This window comes from Lathyrus oleraceus, chromosome 4, assembly GCF_024323335.1.
Source record: "Lathyrus oleraceus cultivar Zhongwan6 chromosome 4, CAAS_Psat_ZW6_1.0, whole genome shotgun sequence".
Lineage (NCBI taxonomy): Eukaryota > Viridiplantae > Streptophyta > Magnoliopsida > Fabales > Fabaceae > Lathyrus > Lathyrus oleraceus.
In genome coordinates, this window is record NC_066582.1 from 281,722,416 (window position 1) to 281,741,591 (window position 19,176).

General features: G+C 33.0%; 1 protein-coding gene across 1 annotated transcript; it reads left to right on the plus strand.

The window, feature by feature from the left end:
• The first annotated feature begins 799 nt into the window (after positions 1-799).
• On the plus strand, positions 800-15,420 carry LOC127075114 (AP-1 complex subunit gamma-2). Its single transcript, XM_051016561.1, has 18 exons — positions 800-1,167; positions 2,646-2,948; positions 3,571-3,712; positions 4,158-4,331; positions 5,027-5,206; positions 7,774-7,928; positions 9,128-9,218; positions 9,315-9,478; positions 10,004-10,058; positions 10,516-10,638; positions 10,722-10,817; positions 11,949-12,076; positions 12,400-12,504; positions 12,609-12,877; positions 13,689-13,934; positions 14,021-14,196; positions 14,626-14,730; positions 14,842-15,420. The coding sequence occupies exons 1-18, from the start codon at positions 1,136-1,138 to the stop codon at positions 14,935-14,937; spliced, it is 2,640 nt and encodes an 879-aa protein (XP_050872518.1). The 5' UTR covers positions 800-1,135; the 3' UTR covers positions 14,938-15,420.
• Positions 15,421-19,176: the final 3,756 nt, after the last annotated feature.

Below are 19,176 nucleotides of genomic sequence, written 5' to 3' on the forward strand. Positions count from 1 at the left end.
CAATAACAATGATTTTATATCTCCTCGTATACATAGGTGAAGTTAAGGTAATAGGGAAAATGTGATATTAAATCTCTTTGATAGAGAGACAAATACGACACTATATCTATAAGCAATAAGGTAACCCATATCAGGAATCATCATCTATTTATCAATATCATGCACACCAAAGTGCTATACTCGTAACACATTCTTAACTTCAGAGACCGTGTCATAGAACAAATTGGAAAACAATTGAGGGTGTTGATAAACTTGAGTATCTAATTGCATCCGAATCAAAGGCCATGATTCTTCGCCCCATCCAAATAAAACTGCAATAGTTCGAAAACCAAAATTCCCTTCGACACCCACATCAACAATGTCATTAATGCATGGAGATAAGAAATCATGAAACTGAGACAAATAAAGATGTCTCGAAGATACAATGGACGGTTGACTCCCACCAGAAATTTTGAGTATGGGTAAGATTTCCTAAAATTTTATAATTTTCTGAAAATTTCAATAATTTTCGGTATGGAAATTACTTGAATTTTCAAAAATTTTGATATTTCTCTATCGGAAATTTATAAAATTCTAATAAAAATTGGGAGATTTTCAAAAAACACACAAAAAAAAAAAAACGTATCAATTATTTCGTCTACACTATCAAAAATTTGATTTTATTGATTTTAGAATGTTAATAAAAGTAAAATTTTAATTGATAAATAATAACAAAAATATAAAAATATGAGGGTGGTAAGTTAGATGCTCTAATATACTTTATTACTTCTTTTAGTTGGATTTGTTAGGAGAGAAGTGAGTGGGGAATACATTATTTATGTTAGGACACTACAATGACAGAAAGGTGCAATTAGACATTTGCAGGTGCAATTAGATATTCCCCTTTTCTCTTTCATTTCATCTCATTTCAGAAAATTCAACAGAAACAGAAACAAACCAAAACGACCAACGTTCCATTAACAATGGTTGCAAGTGGAATTCACAGCAAAAGGGAAGAGTAAGAAACAACGAGAAAGTAAATTCATAGACTCACACATTCACACACCACTCTCAGATCCAAATCTCCATCCCTTTCTTCTCCGTCGTGACCGATTCGGATCTCACCTTCAATTTGGATCCAATTCAACTTCCGACGATGAATCCGTTCTCTTCAGCCACGCGTCTGAGGTTTGCAATACAAATCCTTCTGTTTCAATTTCGTTCCTCAAGAATTAGAACCATTGCTTAATGTTTACTGAGAATAATAAGCTCAAAATTTGTGATATTGTTTACTACCAAATTACCAATGCAACTAGCAAAGAATTAAGCTAATTACTTAGTAATTTTTGTGGCATTATTATCATCATTTTTCTATAATTGAGTTTATATAGAAAACATCGCAAATTGCTAGATCCTGAATGGCTTTTACTTGAAATTGTTGCACATGTGGTATTTTTACTTGCTCACAATCACAAGAGTTTAGCTTCTTGTTGAAAAGAGAGTAAGTGAGATTCTATGCTGCACTAACACAGTCACGACAACAACACTGGCACGTAGTGGATACTGCAAATAATTTGAGAAAATGAAAGTGAGCGGATGTAATCACAGGTGTTGGTGTTGGTCACCAGATAGATACGCCTTTAGTCTGAAGTGTCGAGGCTATATAAAGTTTTTGCCTATATGGGTACTCTTATGGGCTGTGTCATTGTGATGCTTTACTCAAATGATGATGTTATTATTGATGCAATGTGAGTTGTTACTTGAGAGGGAAATTATTAGCACTCTCGGAAACTTAGGTTGTGTTTGCAATGAGGAGAATGTGTTCATGTTTGGAAGTCTTGTAAAATTACGGGAAGGAAAAGTGAAGCAGGGACCATGAGGTTCAGGACTCATGTACAAATTGTAAAAGAATAAGATTTTATTTGGCTCCCTATAAAGCCATAACCAATTTGATGAATATGGTTTGGATGTCACTGGAGTCAATCACACTTTGCTCAGAATGTTGTGACATAAGTCTATATACATATGTCATATCTATATAAGAAGAGTGGCGAAGATTTAAGAATAACTAGAAGGACGGGGCAACAATTTGGAGCTTTTTTTTCTGTACCAGCTTTGTAATATTTTGGCAGGGAACATGATTGAAGACCTTGTGTTGTGCCAATATGCCATCTTTCACTCTTTGCAGATGGAAAGTAATAACCAATAGGCTATGCCGCTACAGGGTTTTTAGAATAGGTTTCATCGTTGACTTCTTCTGATGATTTGTTTCGTTGGCCTATCCTTGATGGTATATAGAGATTCGGAAGTCCTCTTGTACTGATTTTCTGTTTTTTTTTGTACTGAGAATGAGATTCTCTTAACCATCTCTTTTGGGATAACTTTGCTCTTTCTAGTATTACATAATGCATACTTGAAAATTGAAAGTACAGCCCTCCCATACAGTCACTGGGAATCAAACTCTGTTTTCTTGTTCTACATATCTTGTGATTGTGATTGAAAGTTTTCATAGTACTTGTGTGCAAAATCAAACGCAGTTAACATCTTTCTATTTTTTTTTTACTCTTTTGCAAAGATGATTACTGTTTGTTGTATAGTTTGTGCATGATAGTTTAATTGTTATTATTAGTATCTTTTAACCATCTTGTTCATACCCCCTCTTTTAGGGACATGATTCGGGCCATACGTGCTTGCAAAACTGCGGCAGAGGAGCGTGCTGTTGTAAGAAAAGAATGTGCTGCCATTCGTGCTTCAATTGATGAAAATGATCAACACTATAGACATCGGAATATGTCCAAGCTAATGTTCATCCATATGCTTGGCTACCCCACACATTTTGGTCAAATGGAATGCCTCAAGTTGATATCATCTCCTGGATTTCCCGAGAAGAGAATAGGTTACCTTGGCCTTATGTTGCTTGTTGATGAAAGACAAGAAGTTCTAATGTTGGTCACCAATTCTTTGAAACAGTATCCAGTTTCAAGTCAATATTTCCCCTGTTTTATTGCTCTTTTTGTAGGTCCATTTATAAATGAGTAATTTTAAAGGTATGTTATAGAAACTGTTAGTTTTTTTATACTGAGTTTAACTCATCATTACAGAACCGACTTGTAAGGTGAATGTGTGACTCTTTTATAAACTCTTTTTAGGTTCTATCTTTAATCTATATGGGACTTCGGTTTTATCCAATACACTCCTTCACGCACTATACTATTGGGCTTGGTGTGTGAATATATATGGTGGGTGGCTCGAATCGATATTTGAGACTTGGTTTTTCCAATACACCCCTCACACCCACCATCACTGGGCTTGATGCCTAGATATAAATGATGGATAACCTTTATAGATATGCTCTGATACCATGTTAGGTTTTTATTTTATATTGGACCTAGCTCATTATTACAAAACCGGCTTGAAAGGTGAGGGTGCCACTCTTTTTAGGCTCTTTCATCTATGGGATACTTGGATTTTTTCATACCCCCTTCCTCATGCGCAAAGCTATTGAGCTTGGTGCATGGATATAGATGATGGGTGACTCGAATCAATATGTGCGACTTGATTTTTCCAATGGAAGCCTTAATTAAATATCAGAGATCTTAATCATACAAATCAGTATATAGTGGGACTTGCTCTTTGTGCTTTAGGGAACATTTGTTCAGCAGAAATGGCTCGTGATCTTGCACCAGAGATTGAGAGGTTGCTGCAATTTAGGGATCCAAATATTCGGAAAAAGGTAACTTTTCGTTATATTTTATGTCTTTTCATAAGATTGTTATCACTTTAGGAACAATTGAACTTAATGCATTTATTGGATAATTGAAGTTACACGTAGTTGAATGTTCAGGAGAGGAAAACATACTGTGAATGCTTTTATTTTATGGCTCACAAGTCACAATGTCTCCTTTACATTATGACGACAACTCTCTCTTCACTTAAAGTAATTAGTTTTGAATTTTCTCTGCTTTTACTCTGCAAGATTATGGCTTATTATTTGTTTCTGTTTCTTATTTTGTTTGATGGTGTTTATTTCATGGATTCAAAAGATCTTTGTTGTATGGATCTGTATATCCCATGAGGCATACTTGTTTTTCTTGTACAACTCGTCTGCATCCCGTCCTAAAATATGCCAAATTAATAGATTTCATTATAGTAAGTTGACTATACTCACTTTTTTATAGGCAGCATTATGCTCTTTAAGAATCATAAAGAAAGTCCCAGACTTGGCAGAAAATTTTGTCAATCCCGCTACTGCCTTACTAAGGGAGAAGCATCATGGAGTTTTGATCACCGGGGTTCAGCTTTGTACAGAGCTGTGTAAAGTTAGCTCAGAAGCTCTTGAACATATTAGAAAGGTTCTTTCCTGTCTTTCTTATAGTCATTTTGTCTCTGATTTAGGGTCTGTTTGAATTGGCTTATTGGAGCTTATCTACTGACATAAGTCTTGTGACACTGTTTGGTAGTTCTTATCAAAACAACTTATGATATTTTTCTTAAACTTTTTAAGTTTATTTTTATTAATTCTCCAAGATAACATACGGAAATAACTTAGAGAATATGTAAAAACAATTTAAATTTAAATTTATTTTATCTTCTGTTGTAAAAATAGCTTATGCAAGCGTATTCATAAGTGCTTATTTTGATAAGCACTTGTGCTATAAGCTTCAAATAAGCTGTTTATCCAAACAGGCCCTTAGTGTATTTATTAGCATGTACTTGTGATATGAACTGAGATAATTTTATCCACTATAAGACTCTGCATGAGAAAATCATTACGTGCCACAATATCTACAAACACACATGCAGTCTTGTTGCTGTTACTGCGTTTCAACCGTGTTTGAGTTAACAATATGATGTTTGGTGTTTGTAAGATCTCGTTTCAAATGGCTAGCTTGCAATTTTCTACATTATGGAACCACTTGTTAGTCTTTGCAAGCATGTCTGCTTCACATAAATATTATGTTCTTGTGTAAAGCCATATAAAAATATCTGCAAGTGGATTTGACGGTGGTCAGCTTTGTTGTAATACAAAAGTGAACAATTATTGTAGAAATGCACAGAAGGTTTGGTGAGAACTCTAAAGGATCTAGCAAACAGTCCTTATTCACCAGAGTATGATATTGCTGGCATTACAGACCCCTTTCTCCATATCAAATTGCTTAGACTGTTGCGGGCATTGGGTGAAGGTGATGCGGATGCTAGCGACTCTATGAACGACACACTTGCCCAGGTCAGTGTATATCAGCAATTTAAATATTTTTTATTTTTATTTCTCCTGCTGCGATAGCTGAATTATTTGTTTCTTTGTTATTTAGTTTTTCAAAAGAGATGATTTCGTAGAAGGAAATTTTTTGTTCTTAATTACTGGTTTCCCCACAGATTGGATGATTTCGTAGAAGGAAGCTTTTTGTTTCTTTGTTATTTAGTTATTCAAAAATGATGAAAAAGATATTTTATTAGAGAAAACAGGGAAAGTATAATTAGGAGGGTAAGATATCTGACAAATTTAAAAAACTAGATGTAACAGTGAACCAAAAATTTCAAGAAGAACTTTAGAGTCAAAGTGATGTACCATAAACATAAGCCTAACCAACAAGAACTTTAGAGTCAAAGTGACATCCATAAAGATGGGAGCATTCTTCAAACAAATGCATTGAAGGAGTACTGTGATTTAGATGGAAAAAGACACATGATTCAGGATATTGGTATGCTTGTGTACAAATTTGAAAAAACTAGATGTAACAGTGAACCAAAAATTTCAAGAACTGTAGAGTCAAAGTGATGTACCATAAACATAATCCTATCCAACAAGAATTTTAAAGTGACATCCATAAAGATGAAAGCATTCTTCAAACAAATGCATTAAAGGAGTACTGTGATTTAGATGAAAAAGAGACATGATTCAGGATGTTGGTATGCTTTGTACAAATTTGAAAAAACTAGATGTAACAGTGAACCAAAAATTTCAAGAAGAACTTTAGAGTCAAAGTGATGTACCATAAACATAATCCTATCCAACAAGAATTTTAAAGTGACATCCATAAAGATGAAAGCATTCTTCAAACAAATGCATTAAAGGAGTACTGTGATTTAGATGGAAAAAGACACATGATTCAGGATATTGGTATGCTTGTGTAGTACTAGTCTGGAGGTCGGCACATTAGGTGTTTATGGAATAAATGAATGTATGGTACTATGGTTGATTGGGTTGATTTCTTACTAAGAATGAGGGAATTCCAAACAAAATCATGATACGTGCCATTCTTTTTGAATTAAGAAAACAACGCAAAAATGAATTTTCTTCAATTAAGTTAGTGCTCGGGGTTGAGAAAGTCAGGAGATTAACATGGTGGTGATGGATATAACAATACTTCTTATCCGGCTAATACCTACTAATATGTCATAGAGATCATATACATCAATGCAATGACATTTTGACATTTTGATCATATGCATCCGAGTCTTTGCTCAAATGTCCTGCAACCAATTGGTACCATCTATTTTTGTCTAGTGCAATATGCACTTGACCTGGGAAAACAAGGAAGGGCTTGGACTCTCTTTTATTGAGGGTGGGGGATTGGTTAATCTCTGAGCTAATTAATAATCACACAACTTTAAGACATTCCTAATAGTTTATTTAGCACCCTTTGTTTTCATAATTATGCTTTTTGTTCAATAATTTAAATGAAGTTGTCAGTAGGGCTTTTTTGTTGTAATGTGAGTGTTTAGTCTTTCTTGTAGATCCTGTTTGGTCGTGTGTTATTAAATCAGTAAACCGTTTTCCTTTTAAAGTTAATTCATTTTTATAGTTTATAGCCAAAGTATAAATGGGTTTTCTTAATAGAAGAAACAATAAATTTGTAGTTTTATCGAAAGAAATGATGCCTCTACTAGGAATCTATAGGAAAAAAAGGTTTTAGTCAAATTTGTTATTTCTAATATAGTTTCTTATAGAAGCATATCAATACAAATAACACTAAGGCCAAACAAACCGATAGAAACCAATACCAAAGTATAAATTAATAATAATGATTGACTTTTGTTTATGGCAGAATGTTCTTACAACATACACATAATTCACCCATAAACTAAAGAAAGAATTCTTATCCAAGAAATTTGAGAGTCTTGGTCACTCTCCCTCCCAAAACCATTCAAAAACTATCCCATCCCTACTTTCTCCTTTCCTTTCTATATTTATTCTCAAACAGAAACACACATAACCATAACTGCTACATATAACCGACATCAACAAAAATAACTACCCATAATAAGAATTCTATCACAAACCTTCTGTTTTTTAAAAGTGAGATTGGGTAGGGTAGCTACAATTTATAGTTAAGCATGTTACTGTGATAGTTGTTTGGCGTTTTTTTATATTTTAATTTTTAATTTCCATGTATAGTTGTACTGCTCTATTGATTGAGGTTTGTATTCCACTAATCAATTACTTATGTCAGGAAGGGTTACAAGGGGGAGGGAAAATAGGGCCTCTAGCAGTCAATGCATGCCCAAACGTTTGGGCCTAGATCAATTAAATATTCTGCTGTAGTTATGCATCCATAATTTAGTCACTGTTAAATTCTTCTACACTTTCATGCACTAAGCCTCACCTTTTCATTATTAATTTTAACCACTTGACAAAATAATCAAATTAAGCTCATTAGTTGTTACTGCATTTGTTTTGTTCTGTTTTTTCTTTATCTAGTCCATATAATGGTAAATGAGTGGATGAATTTTCGTTACTGTTTTTTCTTTATTAAATTTATGGTTAAAATTTTCAAGTTGCCCATCTTTTAGGTGGCTACAAAGACAGAGTCAAACAAAGTTGCCGGGAATGCGATTTTGTACGAGTGTGTTCAAACAATAATGAGCATTGAAGATAATGGTGGATTGCGTGTGCTTGCAATCAACATCCTAGGAAGATTTTTGTCAAATCGGGATAACAATATCAGGTATTTTTCAGGAAATAAAACATCTGAATTATTTACAAATCAGTTACATTAAGTGATGTAGGTTCCTTCCTTCATTAATTAATTACTGAGATAATTCATAGAATTTATTAATATCATTAAGAGTCCAATAAGCAAAATGAAACTTCTAAAAGCTGAAGCCAAAAAAAAAACTTTAGATGAACAGGTAAATAAAAGTAAATTAAGTTAAATCATTAGGGATCTGTGCCGTGTATGCAACATCAAGATTCATAGGCTTGTTTTCTTTTGAAAATAGCTTACTTACACTGGATCATCTGATTGAGTGAATTGTTGCCTTGCCAATTTTGCCTTGCCAATTTTGCTTTCTACTAGTCAGATTTATTTTTAAAATAAAAGAATAAAAAAGAGGAAGGGTTGTTGGGAGTTGAAAGATATGACCATGATTTAAGCATGATTATGACAAATAGCAGGTCTGAAGGCTAATTAATTATCTGATACAGGCGTGAAATGTGCTTCGCTCTATTCCAAAGTTTGTATTGTTGTATTTCTTTTTACAAAAATCATGTTTGTCAGAATCAATTCACACCTAGCCTGTCTTGAGAAACTCTAATAAGTGATCTCACTTGTGCTTCTGGTTGTTTGGAAGCAGAGGTATATATAAGCTGTCAGATTACTAAAAATGAAAACATTTGGGTAAAGGCAGGAATAAGGAATACATTTTGTCTAAGTTCAGTTTTTCAAGGATCATTTGCCAAAAAAGACTATGTATTACTTTACAAACAGAAAACACTTCTTAGTGGAGATGCAGAAGCTACCTATACCTTTAAAAATAGTTTTCTCTTTACGTTTTGGTCATCAAGGACTTCTAATTTTAGGTTGACACCTATTAAATGAATTGTTTGAACCACTTTTTCCTTCTCTGTTTGTTTATACATATTTAATTACTTTGGTAATCTTGAAGCTTGTAAACTTACGCTTTCTCTTCTTGGCTATATGGCATGACTGCCATTGATAATCATTCACAATAGCTTGACGTAGGTTAGTGAAACCCTTGCTATATCTCTTACAATTAGTACTTTATAAAAACAGAGTAGTTCCTACATTTTGTTCACCAGGACCTATACTCAATCGATTTTTTTTTTCTTGTAAAATTTTGATGTTTCTTTTTGATTGCTGTACATTATTGAAAAGAAATGAAATTTTCCAACTTTTCCTTTCAGATATGTGGCATTGAACATGCTGATGAGGGCTGTGAGTGCTGACGCTCAAGCAGTGCAGAGACATCGTGCAACAATTCTGGAATGTGTAAAAGTATTAATTCATCAGTCTTTCTTGTTTCATTATTTGATGTTGAAGCTGAGTTTTCTTTTACACTTTGAGAAGATAGTGACTCGACTTCTTGTTTAGGATGCCGATGCTTCAATTCGGAAAAGAGCCCTTGAACTTGTTTATGTTCTGGTGAATGAAACCAATGTGAAGCCCCTAACGAAAGAGCTAGTAGATCATCTTGAAGTCAGTGATCAAGATTTCAGGGAGGACCTTACTACCAAAATTTGCTCAATAGTTTCAAAGTGAGTCTAGGAGGTTCTCAATATCATTCCTTTTTTATTGCACATGGGACATTTTTACCATTTGTATTCTTTTTCATGTTTTCTGGTGGCGGGAAAACCAAGCTAGAGTTGATTGTTTATTAGAATCAATAATTAAAACGTTTTTTTTTTCTCTTCTGTATTAAAAGAATTTTTGGGCCATTCGTGACTTTCCATTAATATAAGATGGAACAATTTGTTTAAAACTTTTCACTTTTGTTCATGATATTGTTAGAAACTTTATGAACTGTTTTTTTCATTTACTTTTGGGTTAACAATACTAAACATCTTTTCTGTATTTTATCCTGGAATCTATGCATTCTGGATATTTCTGTGACTTATTCACCCTGTTTCTTTTCCCTGGTATTTAAAATAGATGTGACTTGGCTCATTTTGCATGAGCATGTTCCCCTTTATCAATTTAAAATTATAAACTAGAGAGGTTTTTTCATCAGTTGACTCTATAGTATGTTTTGGTTAGTTATCATTCAATTATTTTCACTTCAGGTTTTCCCATGAGAAGATCTGGTACATTGATCAAATGCTTAAGGTTCTGTCCAAGGTATGAATCTAAGAAACAAGCTTTTGTAGTGATCTAAAATCTCCAAGATGAAAAACCTTATCCATACTAGTTTTTTGGGTATTAATCCGTGATTTGATTTTTGTATAATAAGTAGTTAATTGTTTCCCATCTCCACAACTGGCATGCTACATCCCATGAAAATTGATGTCATAACAGCGTATTACATTTTTCTGACAGTCATGTATATTTCAATTTCTGTTTTTATGTCTATCTCTATATACCAAGCTGCACTGCTGCTTCTATGTAGTGGTCACAAATCTTAACTAGATAAATTTAGTGTTTTATTGTATACTTGTGGTCATAAACCATAACTAGATAAATTTAGTGTTTTATTGTATACTTGTATCACTAGTTCGATGCTTGTAGTGTCCATATTGAGCCCTTCTATTAATTCAGAAATTAAGTGCAAATATTGATCTCTATGCTACGCTAGTAGGCCGGAAATTTCCTAAAAGATGAAGTATGGCATGGCTTAATTGTTGTGATAAGCAATGCTTCCAAGCTTCATGGATATTCTGTAAGAGCATTATACAAGTTATTTCAGACGTCAACAGAACAGGTGCTCTTAAACAAAATATATCAATACTGTTGATTTTCACCTGCTGTCATTTATGCAATAACATTGATGAATATTTCCATCAGGAAACTTTTGTTCGTGTTGCAATGTGGTGCCTTGGAGAGTATGGCGACTTATTAATCAATAATGTTGAAATGCTTGACATAGAAGATCCGATAACAGTAAGTGAATGAATTCTTGACATTTTATTCGCAATGTTTCTACTGTTGCTGGTTCCATGAAAATGATAAAGTCACTTAATCTCAAGTAATGGTTTAATAAGTTGATATTCATATTGGTACTGGAAGCTACACACATAACATGCTCTAACTATTTTAAAATAACAACAAAAGCCTTTTCTCTTGAGGTGAGGTCGGCTCAAGGATCAGACAACATCATAATGTCCTATTGTAAACCTTGTCTCATGATAGAGTGTTTAAATACAATATTTTCTTAGTTGACTTTGACTTAAAATTTCTCTTAGCTCCTCTAGTTAACTACAGGGCCACCCTCCATCTTATTTACTTTACTAATCGAGGCTCGTACAAGCCCACCTAAGGTTCTACTATTTTTTCACGATAGGTGCTGCCCCAAACATGGTATTTTGTTGAATATTCATGACATAGATCAACGATGATAGTGTTCTAATAGTTTATAAAATATTAAAAAAATATGTTCTAGCAATACCTTTCCTGACAGGGTTTCTTTTTGATGGCTCCCTCATATTTAGACGATGATACATGATATATATGCAGGTCTATATAGTAGGAAGCCTTACCTTGCGCAGTACTGATGTCATAAATCAAATAAAATCCATCAGTTTCAGAATCACTTGATCATTGTTGAAATAAATTATCTGGTTCTTTTCCTGTTTCTTTTGTCATTATTCTATATATTGTTAGGAAATCAATGGGAAAGTACTTACATTTTTTGCATGTTATTGCTATGCGCAACATTTGCTTTGCTAAATTTACAGAATTCTGGGCATGATATGTACTTGGCACTAAACCATAAAGTTTAGATCCTAGCTTGCCGCCTCTTTTCTTTTAAATTCCCATTGCTTAGTTCGTTTTTGTAGGAGTAATGAGGCAATGCCAAATTCCTTCTTCGTGTTTTCCTTTCTTTATAAAAGAGATGTAGGTTATTAGGTCACCTTATCAATGGTTGGACTGTTGTTGTCTATTGATGCATGTTGTAGCCTGTATCATTTCCACATAGTAGTAGCTCATAGGAAAATAATCAATAATCTTTTGTTTCATTTTTATTTTTCTTTACTTTAAGTCTTCTTTTCTTCATCTATTTAATATGGACAGGTGACCGAGTCAGATGCCGTGGATGCTGTAGAGCATGCTTTAAAACGACATGCATCAGATCTTACCACAAAAGAAATGGCTTTGGTTGCCTTATTGAAACTCTCTTCACGGTTTCCTTCTTGTGCAGAGTATGATATGCTTTCTAATGTTTGTGAATACCTATACATTATACCTTAAAATGAATATATTTAATCTTTATTGCATTTGCTTTATAGTAATGTAATATTTAAGTATAAGCCCCGCATTGTCTGGCTTAAAACTGTTGGAATCATAGCCTGATTGATCCCATGAATGTGTATTCTTCTCTATAACAATAAGTGGTTCTTTTTCATCTATGTTCTTTACTCCTTTTATAAATCAAATACTCGTATAGTTATATTAGTCTCATATCCTCTTGTATTTGCACATTTGACATGAATGTTTTGATCTCTCTTTTGTTCTATATGTATAGGAGAATCAGAGAAATAATCATTCAGTACAAGGGGAACCTAGTGTTAGAATTGCAGCAAAGATCTATAGAGTTCAATTCAATTATTGCAAAGCATCAAAATATTAGGTGAGGCTACTCGAATTTCTTACTATAATATGTCGAGAACTTGGGTTTCTACCACCGACTTTTAAGAGGAACCCGATAATCAGATTTGTTTATTGACATTGCAGTTCTACACTTGTAGAAAGGATGCCAGTTTTGGATGAGGCGGCTTTCAATGCTAGGAGGTCTGGGTCTTTGCCTGATGCAGCTTCAACTCCAACTTCAACTCCAACAGGACCTTCAGTTAGTCTTCCGAATGGAGCAGTCAAATCTGCGGCTCCTCTTCTAGATCTGCTTGATCTAGGTGCAGATGATACTCCTGCACCAAGCTCTTCTGGTGGTGATTTTCTTCACGATCTTCTTGGTGTTGATCAGTCATTTGGGTCACAACAGTCTGGTTAGTGTTTGTGGTTTAACTTATTGCTTATAATAATAATGCAGGTATAAGTAAATATCTTTTATCTAAGAATTGCCACTATAGTTTTTTCCATAAATAAGTAGGTAGCTCTATTTATATTTTGAATCACTTGGTCAATGGCTGAATCAAATATAGAATTGACAGTTTTTTTTTCAAGGGTGATAAAGAAAATTTATGTAGGAGGAAAAAAAGAATACAAAGAAAGAGGACAAGACATCCTCCCAAGAAAATTAGAAAATAAAACACCTAGAACCTGAATGTTTGAATCTTATAACAGGGAATGCCAATTTCTTTGCATGTCTATCAAAGAAACATCCCTATAGAGACCACATGCAGAGCAACATAGAGAAGGACAATATGAAAAAACGTAAAACTATCCCTAATGTTATCCAAAATATGAGTATTTCCCTTTGAAAGTTCTGGCATTCCTTTCCAACCAATGTAACTATAGAACATCAAAGACAGAGCATTGCCACTTCTTTACAAAAGTCAAAAGGAACTATGATTGTAGAAGATATATGGTTCTTCTATCAGTTGTAGAAGTATTTTGATGAAGTTTACTGTGTTTTTTGGGTTTAGTTACATTGAAATTTGAAGTAGTTTATGACGTGCAACTTGAAAAATATAATAAATAGTTCTGTCTTCTTCACTAGTAGAAAAATCAAGAGACTGCAATATAAAGACGCATGCATCTTTATTTTTTACGAGGACAGTTTGTTAGCGAAGATACGTGTAATCTTATTTATGGTGAATAGTTCATTCTAACATTATCATATTGTATGATATTTAGGTGCTACTCATACTTCAAAAAATGGCACAGATGCTCTTTTGGATCTTTTGTCTATTGGATCACCTTCTGCTCAAAGAAACTCATCTACAATTGATATATTATCCCCTGGCACAAGTAAAAGGGAACCAGCATCATCATTGGATGATCTCTCACCAGTGTCGCATTCTTCACTGGAATCTTCAAATGCTGGAGTTGCTTCTATGACAGATTTGTTGGATGGTTTTGCCTCTGGTCCATCAGCAAGTGGTAAACTTTGATTAACCAATGCAAAAAGAACGTTGATTAATATTAAGTCTAATTACTAATTGCCATTTTTCTTTTGTCTTCAATAGAAAGCAATGAACCGGTTTATCCGTCAATAACTGCATTTGAGAGTAGCTCCTTGAGGTTGACATTCAATCTCTCTAAACAGCCAGGAAGTCCACAAACAACCAATATCCAAGCTACCTTTATGAATCTGTCCTCTAATGCATATACAGATTTTGTTTTCCAGGCAGCAGTTCCAAAGGTATTCCCAGCCTTGTGCTGTTGTGCTTTCTAGTTTCTACATGTACTGTTAAGACATCCCCATAGGATAATTTAAAATATAATTCTGATCTACTGCTTTTAATAGATCATGATATTTATCATCTTTAGTTCTGCAATTACCAATTGCTATTGAAATTATCTTCCCATTCCTTTGTTTGCTATGTAATTGTATAAACTTAACCGCACAGAAATCGGTAAACCACAACTTGAGTCTGTTACTTCTTTTAAAGTGATGAGTTCTAGCAATACAAGTGTCTGCACCTGTCACTAACTGAATCATTTCCCCCATATTAGTGTATTTGCTTGTTGGCGTTTGGGTGCTACATTTGTACATTTTGAAAATCTTGGCCAGTTTGACTTGTTTTATTCATCATCTATTTCTTATGTATGTTGGTATTTTATTTTTCAGTTTCTTCAGTTGCTCTTAGATCCAGCTAGCGGCAATACTCTCCCTGCTAATGGAAAGGGGTCTCTCACTCAAAGCTTAAGAATTACTAACAGCCAACACGGAAAGGTAAAATTTATTTGTTGTTTACAAAATATTTGTTCTCTATTATGTACCTTACGATTTTATCTTCTTAAAGTAGACTGGTTAGGCTGACGGGAAGCAACTATTCTTTTACAGAAATCTCTTGTCATGCGTATAAGAATAACATACAAGATTAGTGGCAAGGAAACATTGGAAGAAGGACAAATCACTAATTTTCCTCGTGATTTATAAGGCGAAATGGTCAATACCAGTGGTCATTATGGTGATGCACAAAGCCCTGCATTTTCTATACATTTCATATTACTTCTGCTATTTTTTGTGTTTCATTCTTTCAAATGAGGGGGCCAATATGGTTTGAGCAACTGGAACCACTCTCTGGATCAAAGTTGATGTCTGTTTGGTGGCTTCACATTTTACTCCTCTACGATGTTTCTCTTTCTTCCTTGCGTATTTTATGTACATTAGTACAAAATATTCCTGTATGAAAATGTCCGAAATCAAATTTTTCCTTTCGAGACACTGAGTAGTGTAATGTTGAGAACATTTAAAGTGCTTGCTTTTTTTTCTTCCTGTAGGTAGTTTCCGGTTTGGCTGTTTTGGGTCAGTTTTGACAGCAGTTTGATATCTGATACAAATTTTAGAGTTTAACAAATGTTATATAATATTTTATTGTGTAACTTTCTCCCCTCATAATTTAATCCCAAAATTATATCAGGTATTTCTTATTTGTTAGTCTTTCTCTGTTATACTTTCTTTTGATTTTTGAGGGTTAAATTGAAAGTAAATATTTTCCACTATGAAGTCTCTGATTTATCTATAAAACCCGTAATGGTAACATTTTTTCATTATGTTTAGTTGTTCGTGACACCTATGGACATAAAATAAGGGCTGGAATTCTCAATTGGGTGTATGTTTTTATTTGGGATTTTGTTTTCACATTGTTTATGTTTTATGTTTTTGTTTTTTCTTTGATTGGTAGGTTTTGGAACTTTTTGTTTTTAGATATGTCTTCACTTGCTGAGTTTTTTTATTGGTTTATGAATTGAGTCTATTTATGAGTTGCTTTGGAGACTTGTTTGAGATAAATTGTTAAGTTGTGGTTTTTGAGGTTTTACATTTAATTTTAATCTGTTTTATGGTTGATTTAAATGTGGAGGAGATTTGGAATGTTAATCTCTTTCATAAATATGTCATGTGAAATTGAAGGCAAAACACTTCAGATTGCTACCGTGATGTTACAATAGAAAATTAAGGGTGTCATTGTTTCATTGATACTAAACATATTTAGGGGAATTTAAAGTTGAAAATAAAAATACCTATATTTGTTAGAAGAGAATACAACTTTATTTTTTAGGAAAAACTTATGTTTAGGAAAATTTCCTTTCTATGTTTTCCGGCCTTCTAATCTGCTCATAGATGTGAGAATCTTCTATTCCAAATGGTTAGAAATAGTCTTACCTCACTATTTTATTTTAATAACATTTTCATACCTGAGTATCATATACTCTCTGTAATCATTTTACAAATTATGAAAATGTGAAAAGTAAAAGAGACATTTTAACAAATTATTTTTTATTGATGTATTTGAATTATGAGAATAATAAATGGGAAGTATTAATTAAATGGTATAATTGAAAAATAAAAAATTGCATTCGAAATTAAGTATGATGTTTATTTTTGTAAAATATTTTATACTTGAAAAAGTTATTCCTAATTTTTTATAGGGTGAAACTAATGCTCATAAGGCATTAAGATGAGGGTGGTATGAGACACTATTATTGTTAACCCTATTTTTTGTTTAGACATTAATGGAAGATTTAAGGGAAATGTGTTTTTAAAGCATCTGTTTTGATAATTTTTTTCATTAACTTGATATTTAATGATAAATAAAAAAATAAAGAAGAAATACATTTTTTTTAGGGTTAATGAAGAAGTTGAAGGTGAAGAAATTGAGAAAGAAGATGAAGGTTAAGTTGATGAAAAAACTTATGAATGTTTTATTTAGTTGATTTTAAATATTTTAATTTATTAATAAAATAAATAATAATATGTTAAAATAATTTAATTATAAAATATATAATATGAATATTGATTAATAGTATAATTTTATTTTTATCTTATTATTATTTTTGGATACAAGAGGACCTAACTCCAAAGAAAGACAACTACAAAATAGTAATGTGAGGTTGGTTAATGCCAACTAGATCAGACAAAAAAAAAATGTCAACTCTCATAATTATATCTTCTTCCGAGGTGATTGCCTTATAAACTTCCATGCTATCTATATGTAATTCGAATTTCTTTGAAACCTGAAAGATGGATAAGCCGTCTTCTCATCTAATGAATGGTATTCTTAGAGAACAAGATGATTGTCTTCTCATTGTTTAATCTTTGCCTCGATATATTACAAAGCTTCGTAACTAGTTTCAGTATCTGATGTGAAAAGAGTATGGAAGTTGTCTTTGAATTTGTTCTTTATTTTCCATGCATCTTCAGTCCATTCCCCACCATCTCCTCTAATCATTAAAATTTTGTTTTTCCTTTTTCTTTGAAATGCTTTAACATGGTAATACCTAGTATTCCTGTCACCATCAGTAAACCACTTGGCTCTTGACCTTTCAAACCATGCTAATTCCTCTTGGTGAAGGATTTTTGCTAGCTCTTGTTGAATGTTTTGTTCAAGTCTTCTTAGCTTCTCATAACCTCTACAGTTATGGAAAACTGTTTGGATTCCTTTAGAGCTTCCTTTTTTGTCTTTGGATACCATCCAGAGAATACATTTTCCAAACTTCAGTCTGATTTTTGATTTTCTCTAAGTTGGCCTTGAAACTAGCATTATGATTCTATGTACGAGTACTTCTTACCATATCTTCGTACCCTTCTTCCAAAAGCCAAATGCATTTAAACTTAAAGTTCTTTGCCACTCTCCTTGTTTCATTTGTGCTTGTTGTTATGAGGAGTGGATGGTGATCTAATAAGTTCATTCTAGTAAGAACTTTTACATAAGCATTTGGGAATTGAATTCTCCAAGCTTCATTACAAAGACCTCATCTAGTCTCTCATAGATCCTAGATCCTCCACTAAAAATAGGTCATTCACAAGTTAATTTAAGTCCAACAAATCCCAAATCAATAAGATTACATTAATTTAATATGGTTGAGGGCACACATGTAGTTGCATGTTCCTAATATATTAAGGGGAAACACCTCAATACAATTATTTTGTTGTTTGTCTTATCGCTTTCATTTTGATTTATTTTCGATTATTGATCCTCCTTCTTGATTGCACCTCTCTGGATCAAGTTTTGAAATGATTTATTTTTTTAACATTCATAAACCATTGATTAGGTTTGGACTTGATCATGATGCTTTTAATCAATTGCATGAGTCAGTGCAATAAGAGTCATATATGTTATTGATTAAAGTTAGGTGGAAAGAAAAATCTCAAAGTCTTTTGAAAATGTTGAAAATTTTGGATTTTGGGTGTTTGATTCGAATCAAGCACAAATCTTGATTCTAATCATTTTGGACAAAGGCAAACCAGAAAACCTTCAAACAATTTGATTCGAATCAAATTTTACACACGATTCGAATCATCAAATTCTGAGTAATCTCTTCCACAACTGATTCAAATTAAACTTTACACCTGATTCGAAGCATACAAATTTTCTACATTTTTCAGTTAGCTCAGTTTGTTTGACTCGAATAAGATTTAACACATGATTCGAATCACATGGTCTCCGATTCGAATCACACTTTACACCTGATTCGAATCATACAAATTTTCTACATTTTTCAGTTAGCTCAGTCTGTTTTGATTCGAATCAGATTTAACAAATGATTCGAATCACATGGTCTCTGATTCAAATTAGACTTTCCTCCTAGTTCGAATCAACTGAGAAAGGGTCAAAATTTTATTTTTCTTTTATTCCACTTCACTTGTTCACTTGATTCAAATCATGACACGCTCTTGATTCAAATCTAACTAACTTTTTCAACTATTTTTATAAAATCTTTTTGTCATCATTTCTCAAGTAACGAATCAACAAATTCATGTTCATTTTTTGTGTGATTCTGTTAGAAAAATCAATATCCTATATTTTTGAAAGTTCAAAGTTATTGCAACGAAATTGTTACATCTTCAACTTCAATTTGATTCAAATCTTGATAACAATAGATCTGTAATTGATTGAAGGAGACACGCTCTTGAAACTAATCATTCTTGAAGATTTGGTTGAGATTTTTAGGTAGTTTTAATTGTGCCTAACCGATATCTAAAAGTTGTGAATATGGCGGACAATGATGATCCTAGGAGAGCGTATAATAGATCACTTGTTTTCAAAGGCAAAAATTATATTTATTGGAAAGCGAACTTGTATGTATACTTGTTATCAGTTGACAAAAATCTGTGGTGTGCCGTCACTGAGGGACCAATTATTCCCAAGGACGATGACAACGTTCTTAAACATCC

Bases quoted from the DNA above. Each gene is read 5' to 3' on its own strand.
- LOC127075114 (XM_051016561.1), top strand. From the start codon at position 1,136: ATGAATCCGTTCTCTTCAGCCACGCGTCTGAG. The intron at 2,949-3,570 runs GTATCCAGTTTC...ATTAAATATCAG, and splicing joins GTCACCAATTCTTTGAAACA to AGATCTTAATCATACAAATC. The intron at 9,479-10,003 runs GTGAGTCTAGGA...TTTTCACTTCAG, and splicing joins ATTTGCTCAATAGTTTCAAA to GTTTTCCCATGAGAAGATCT.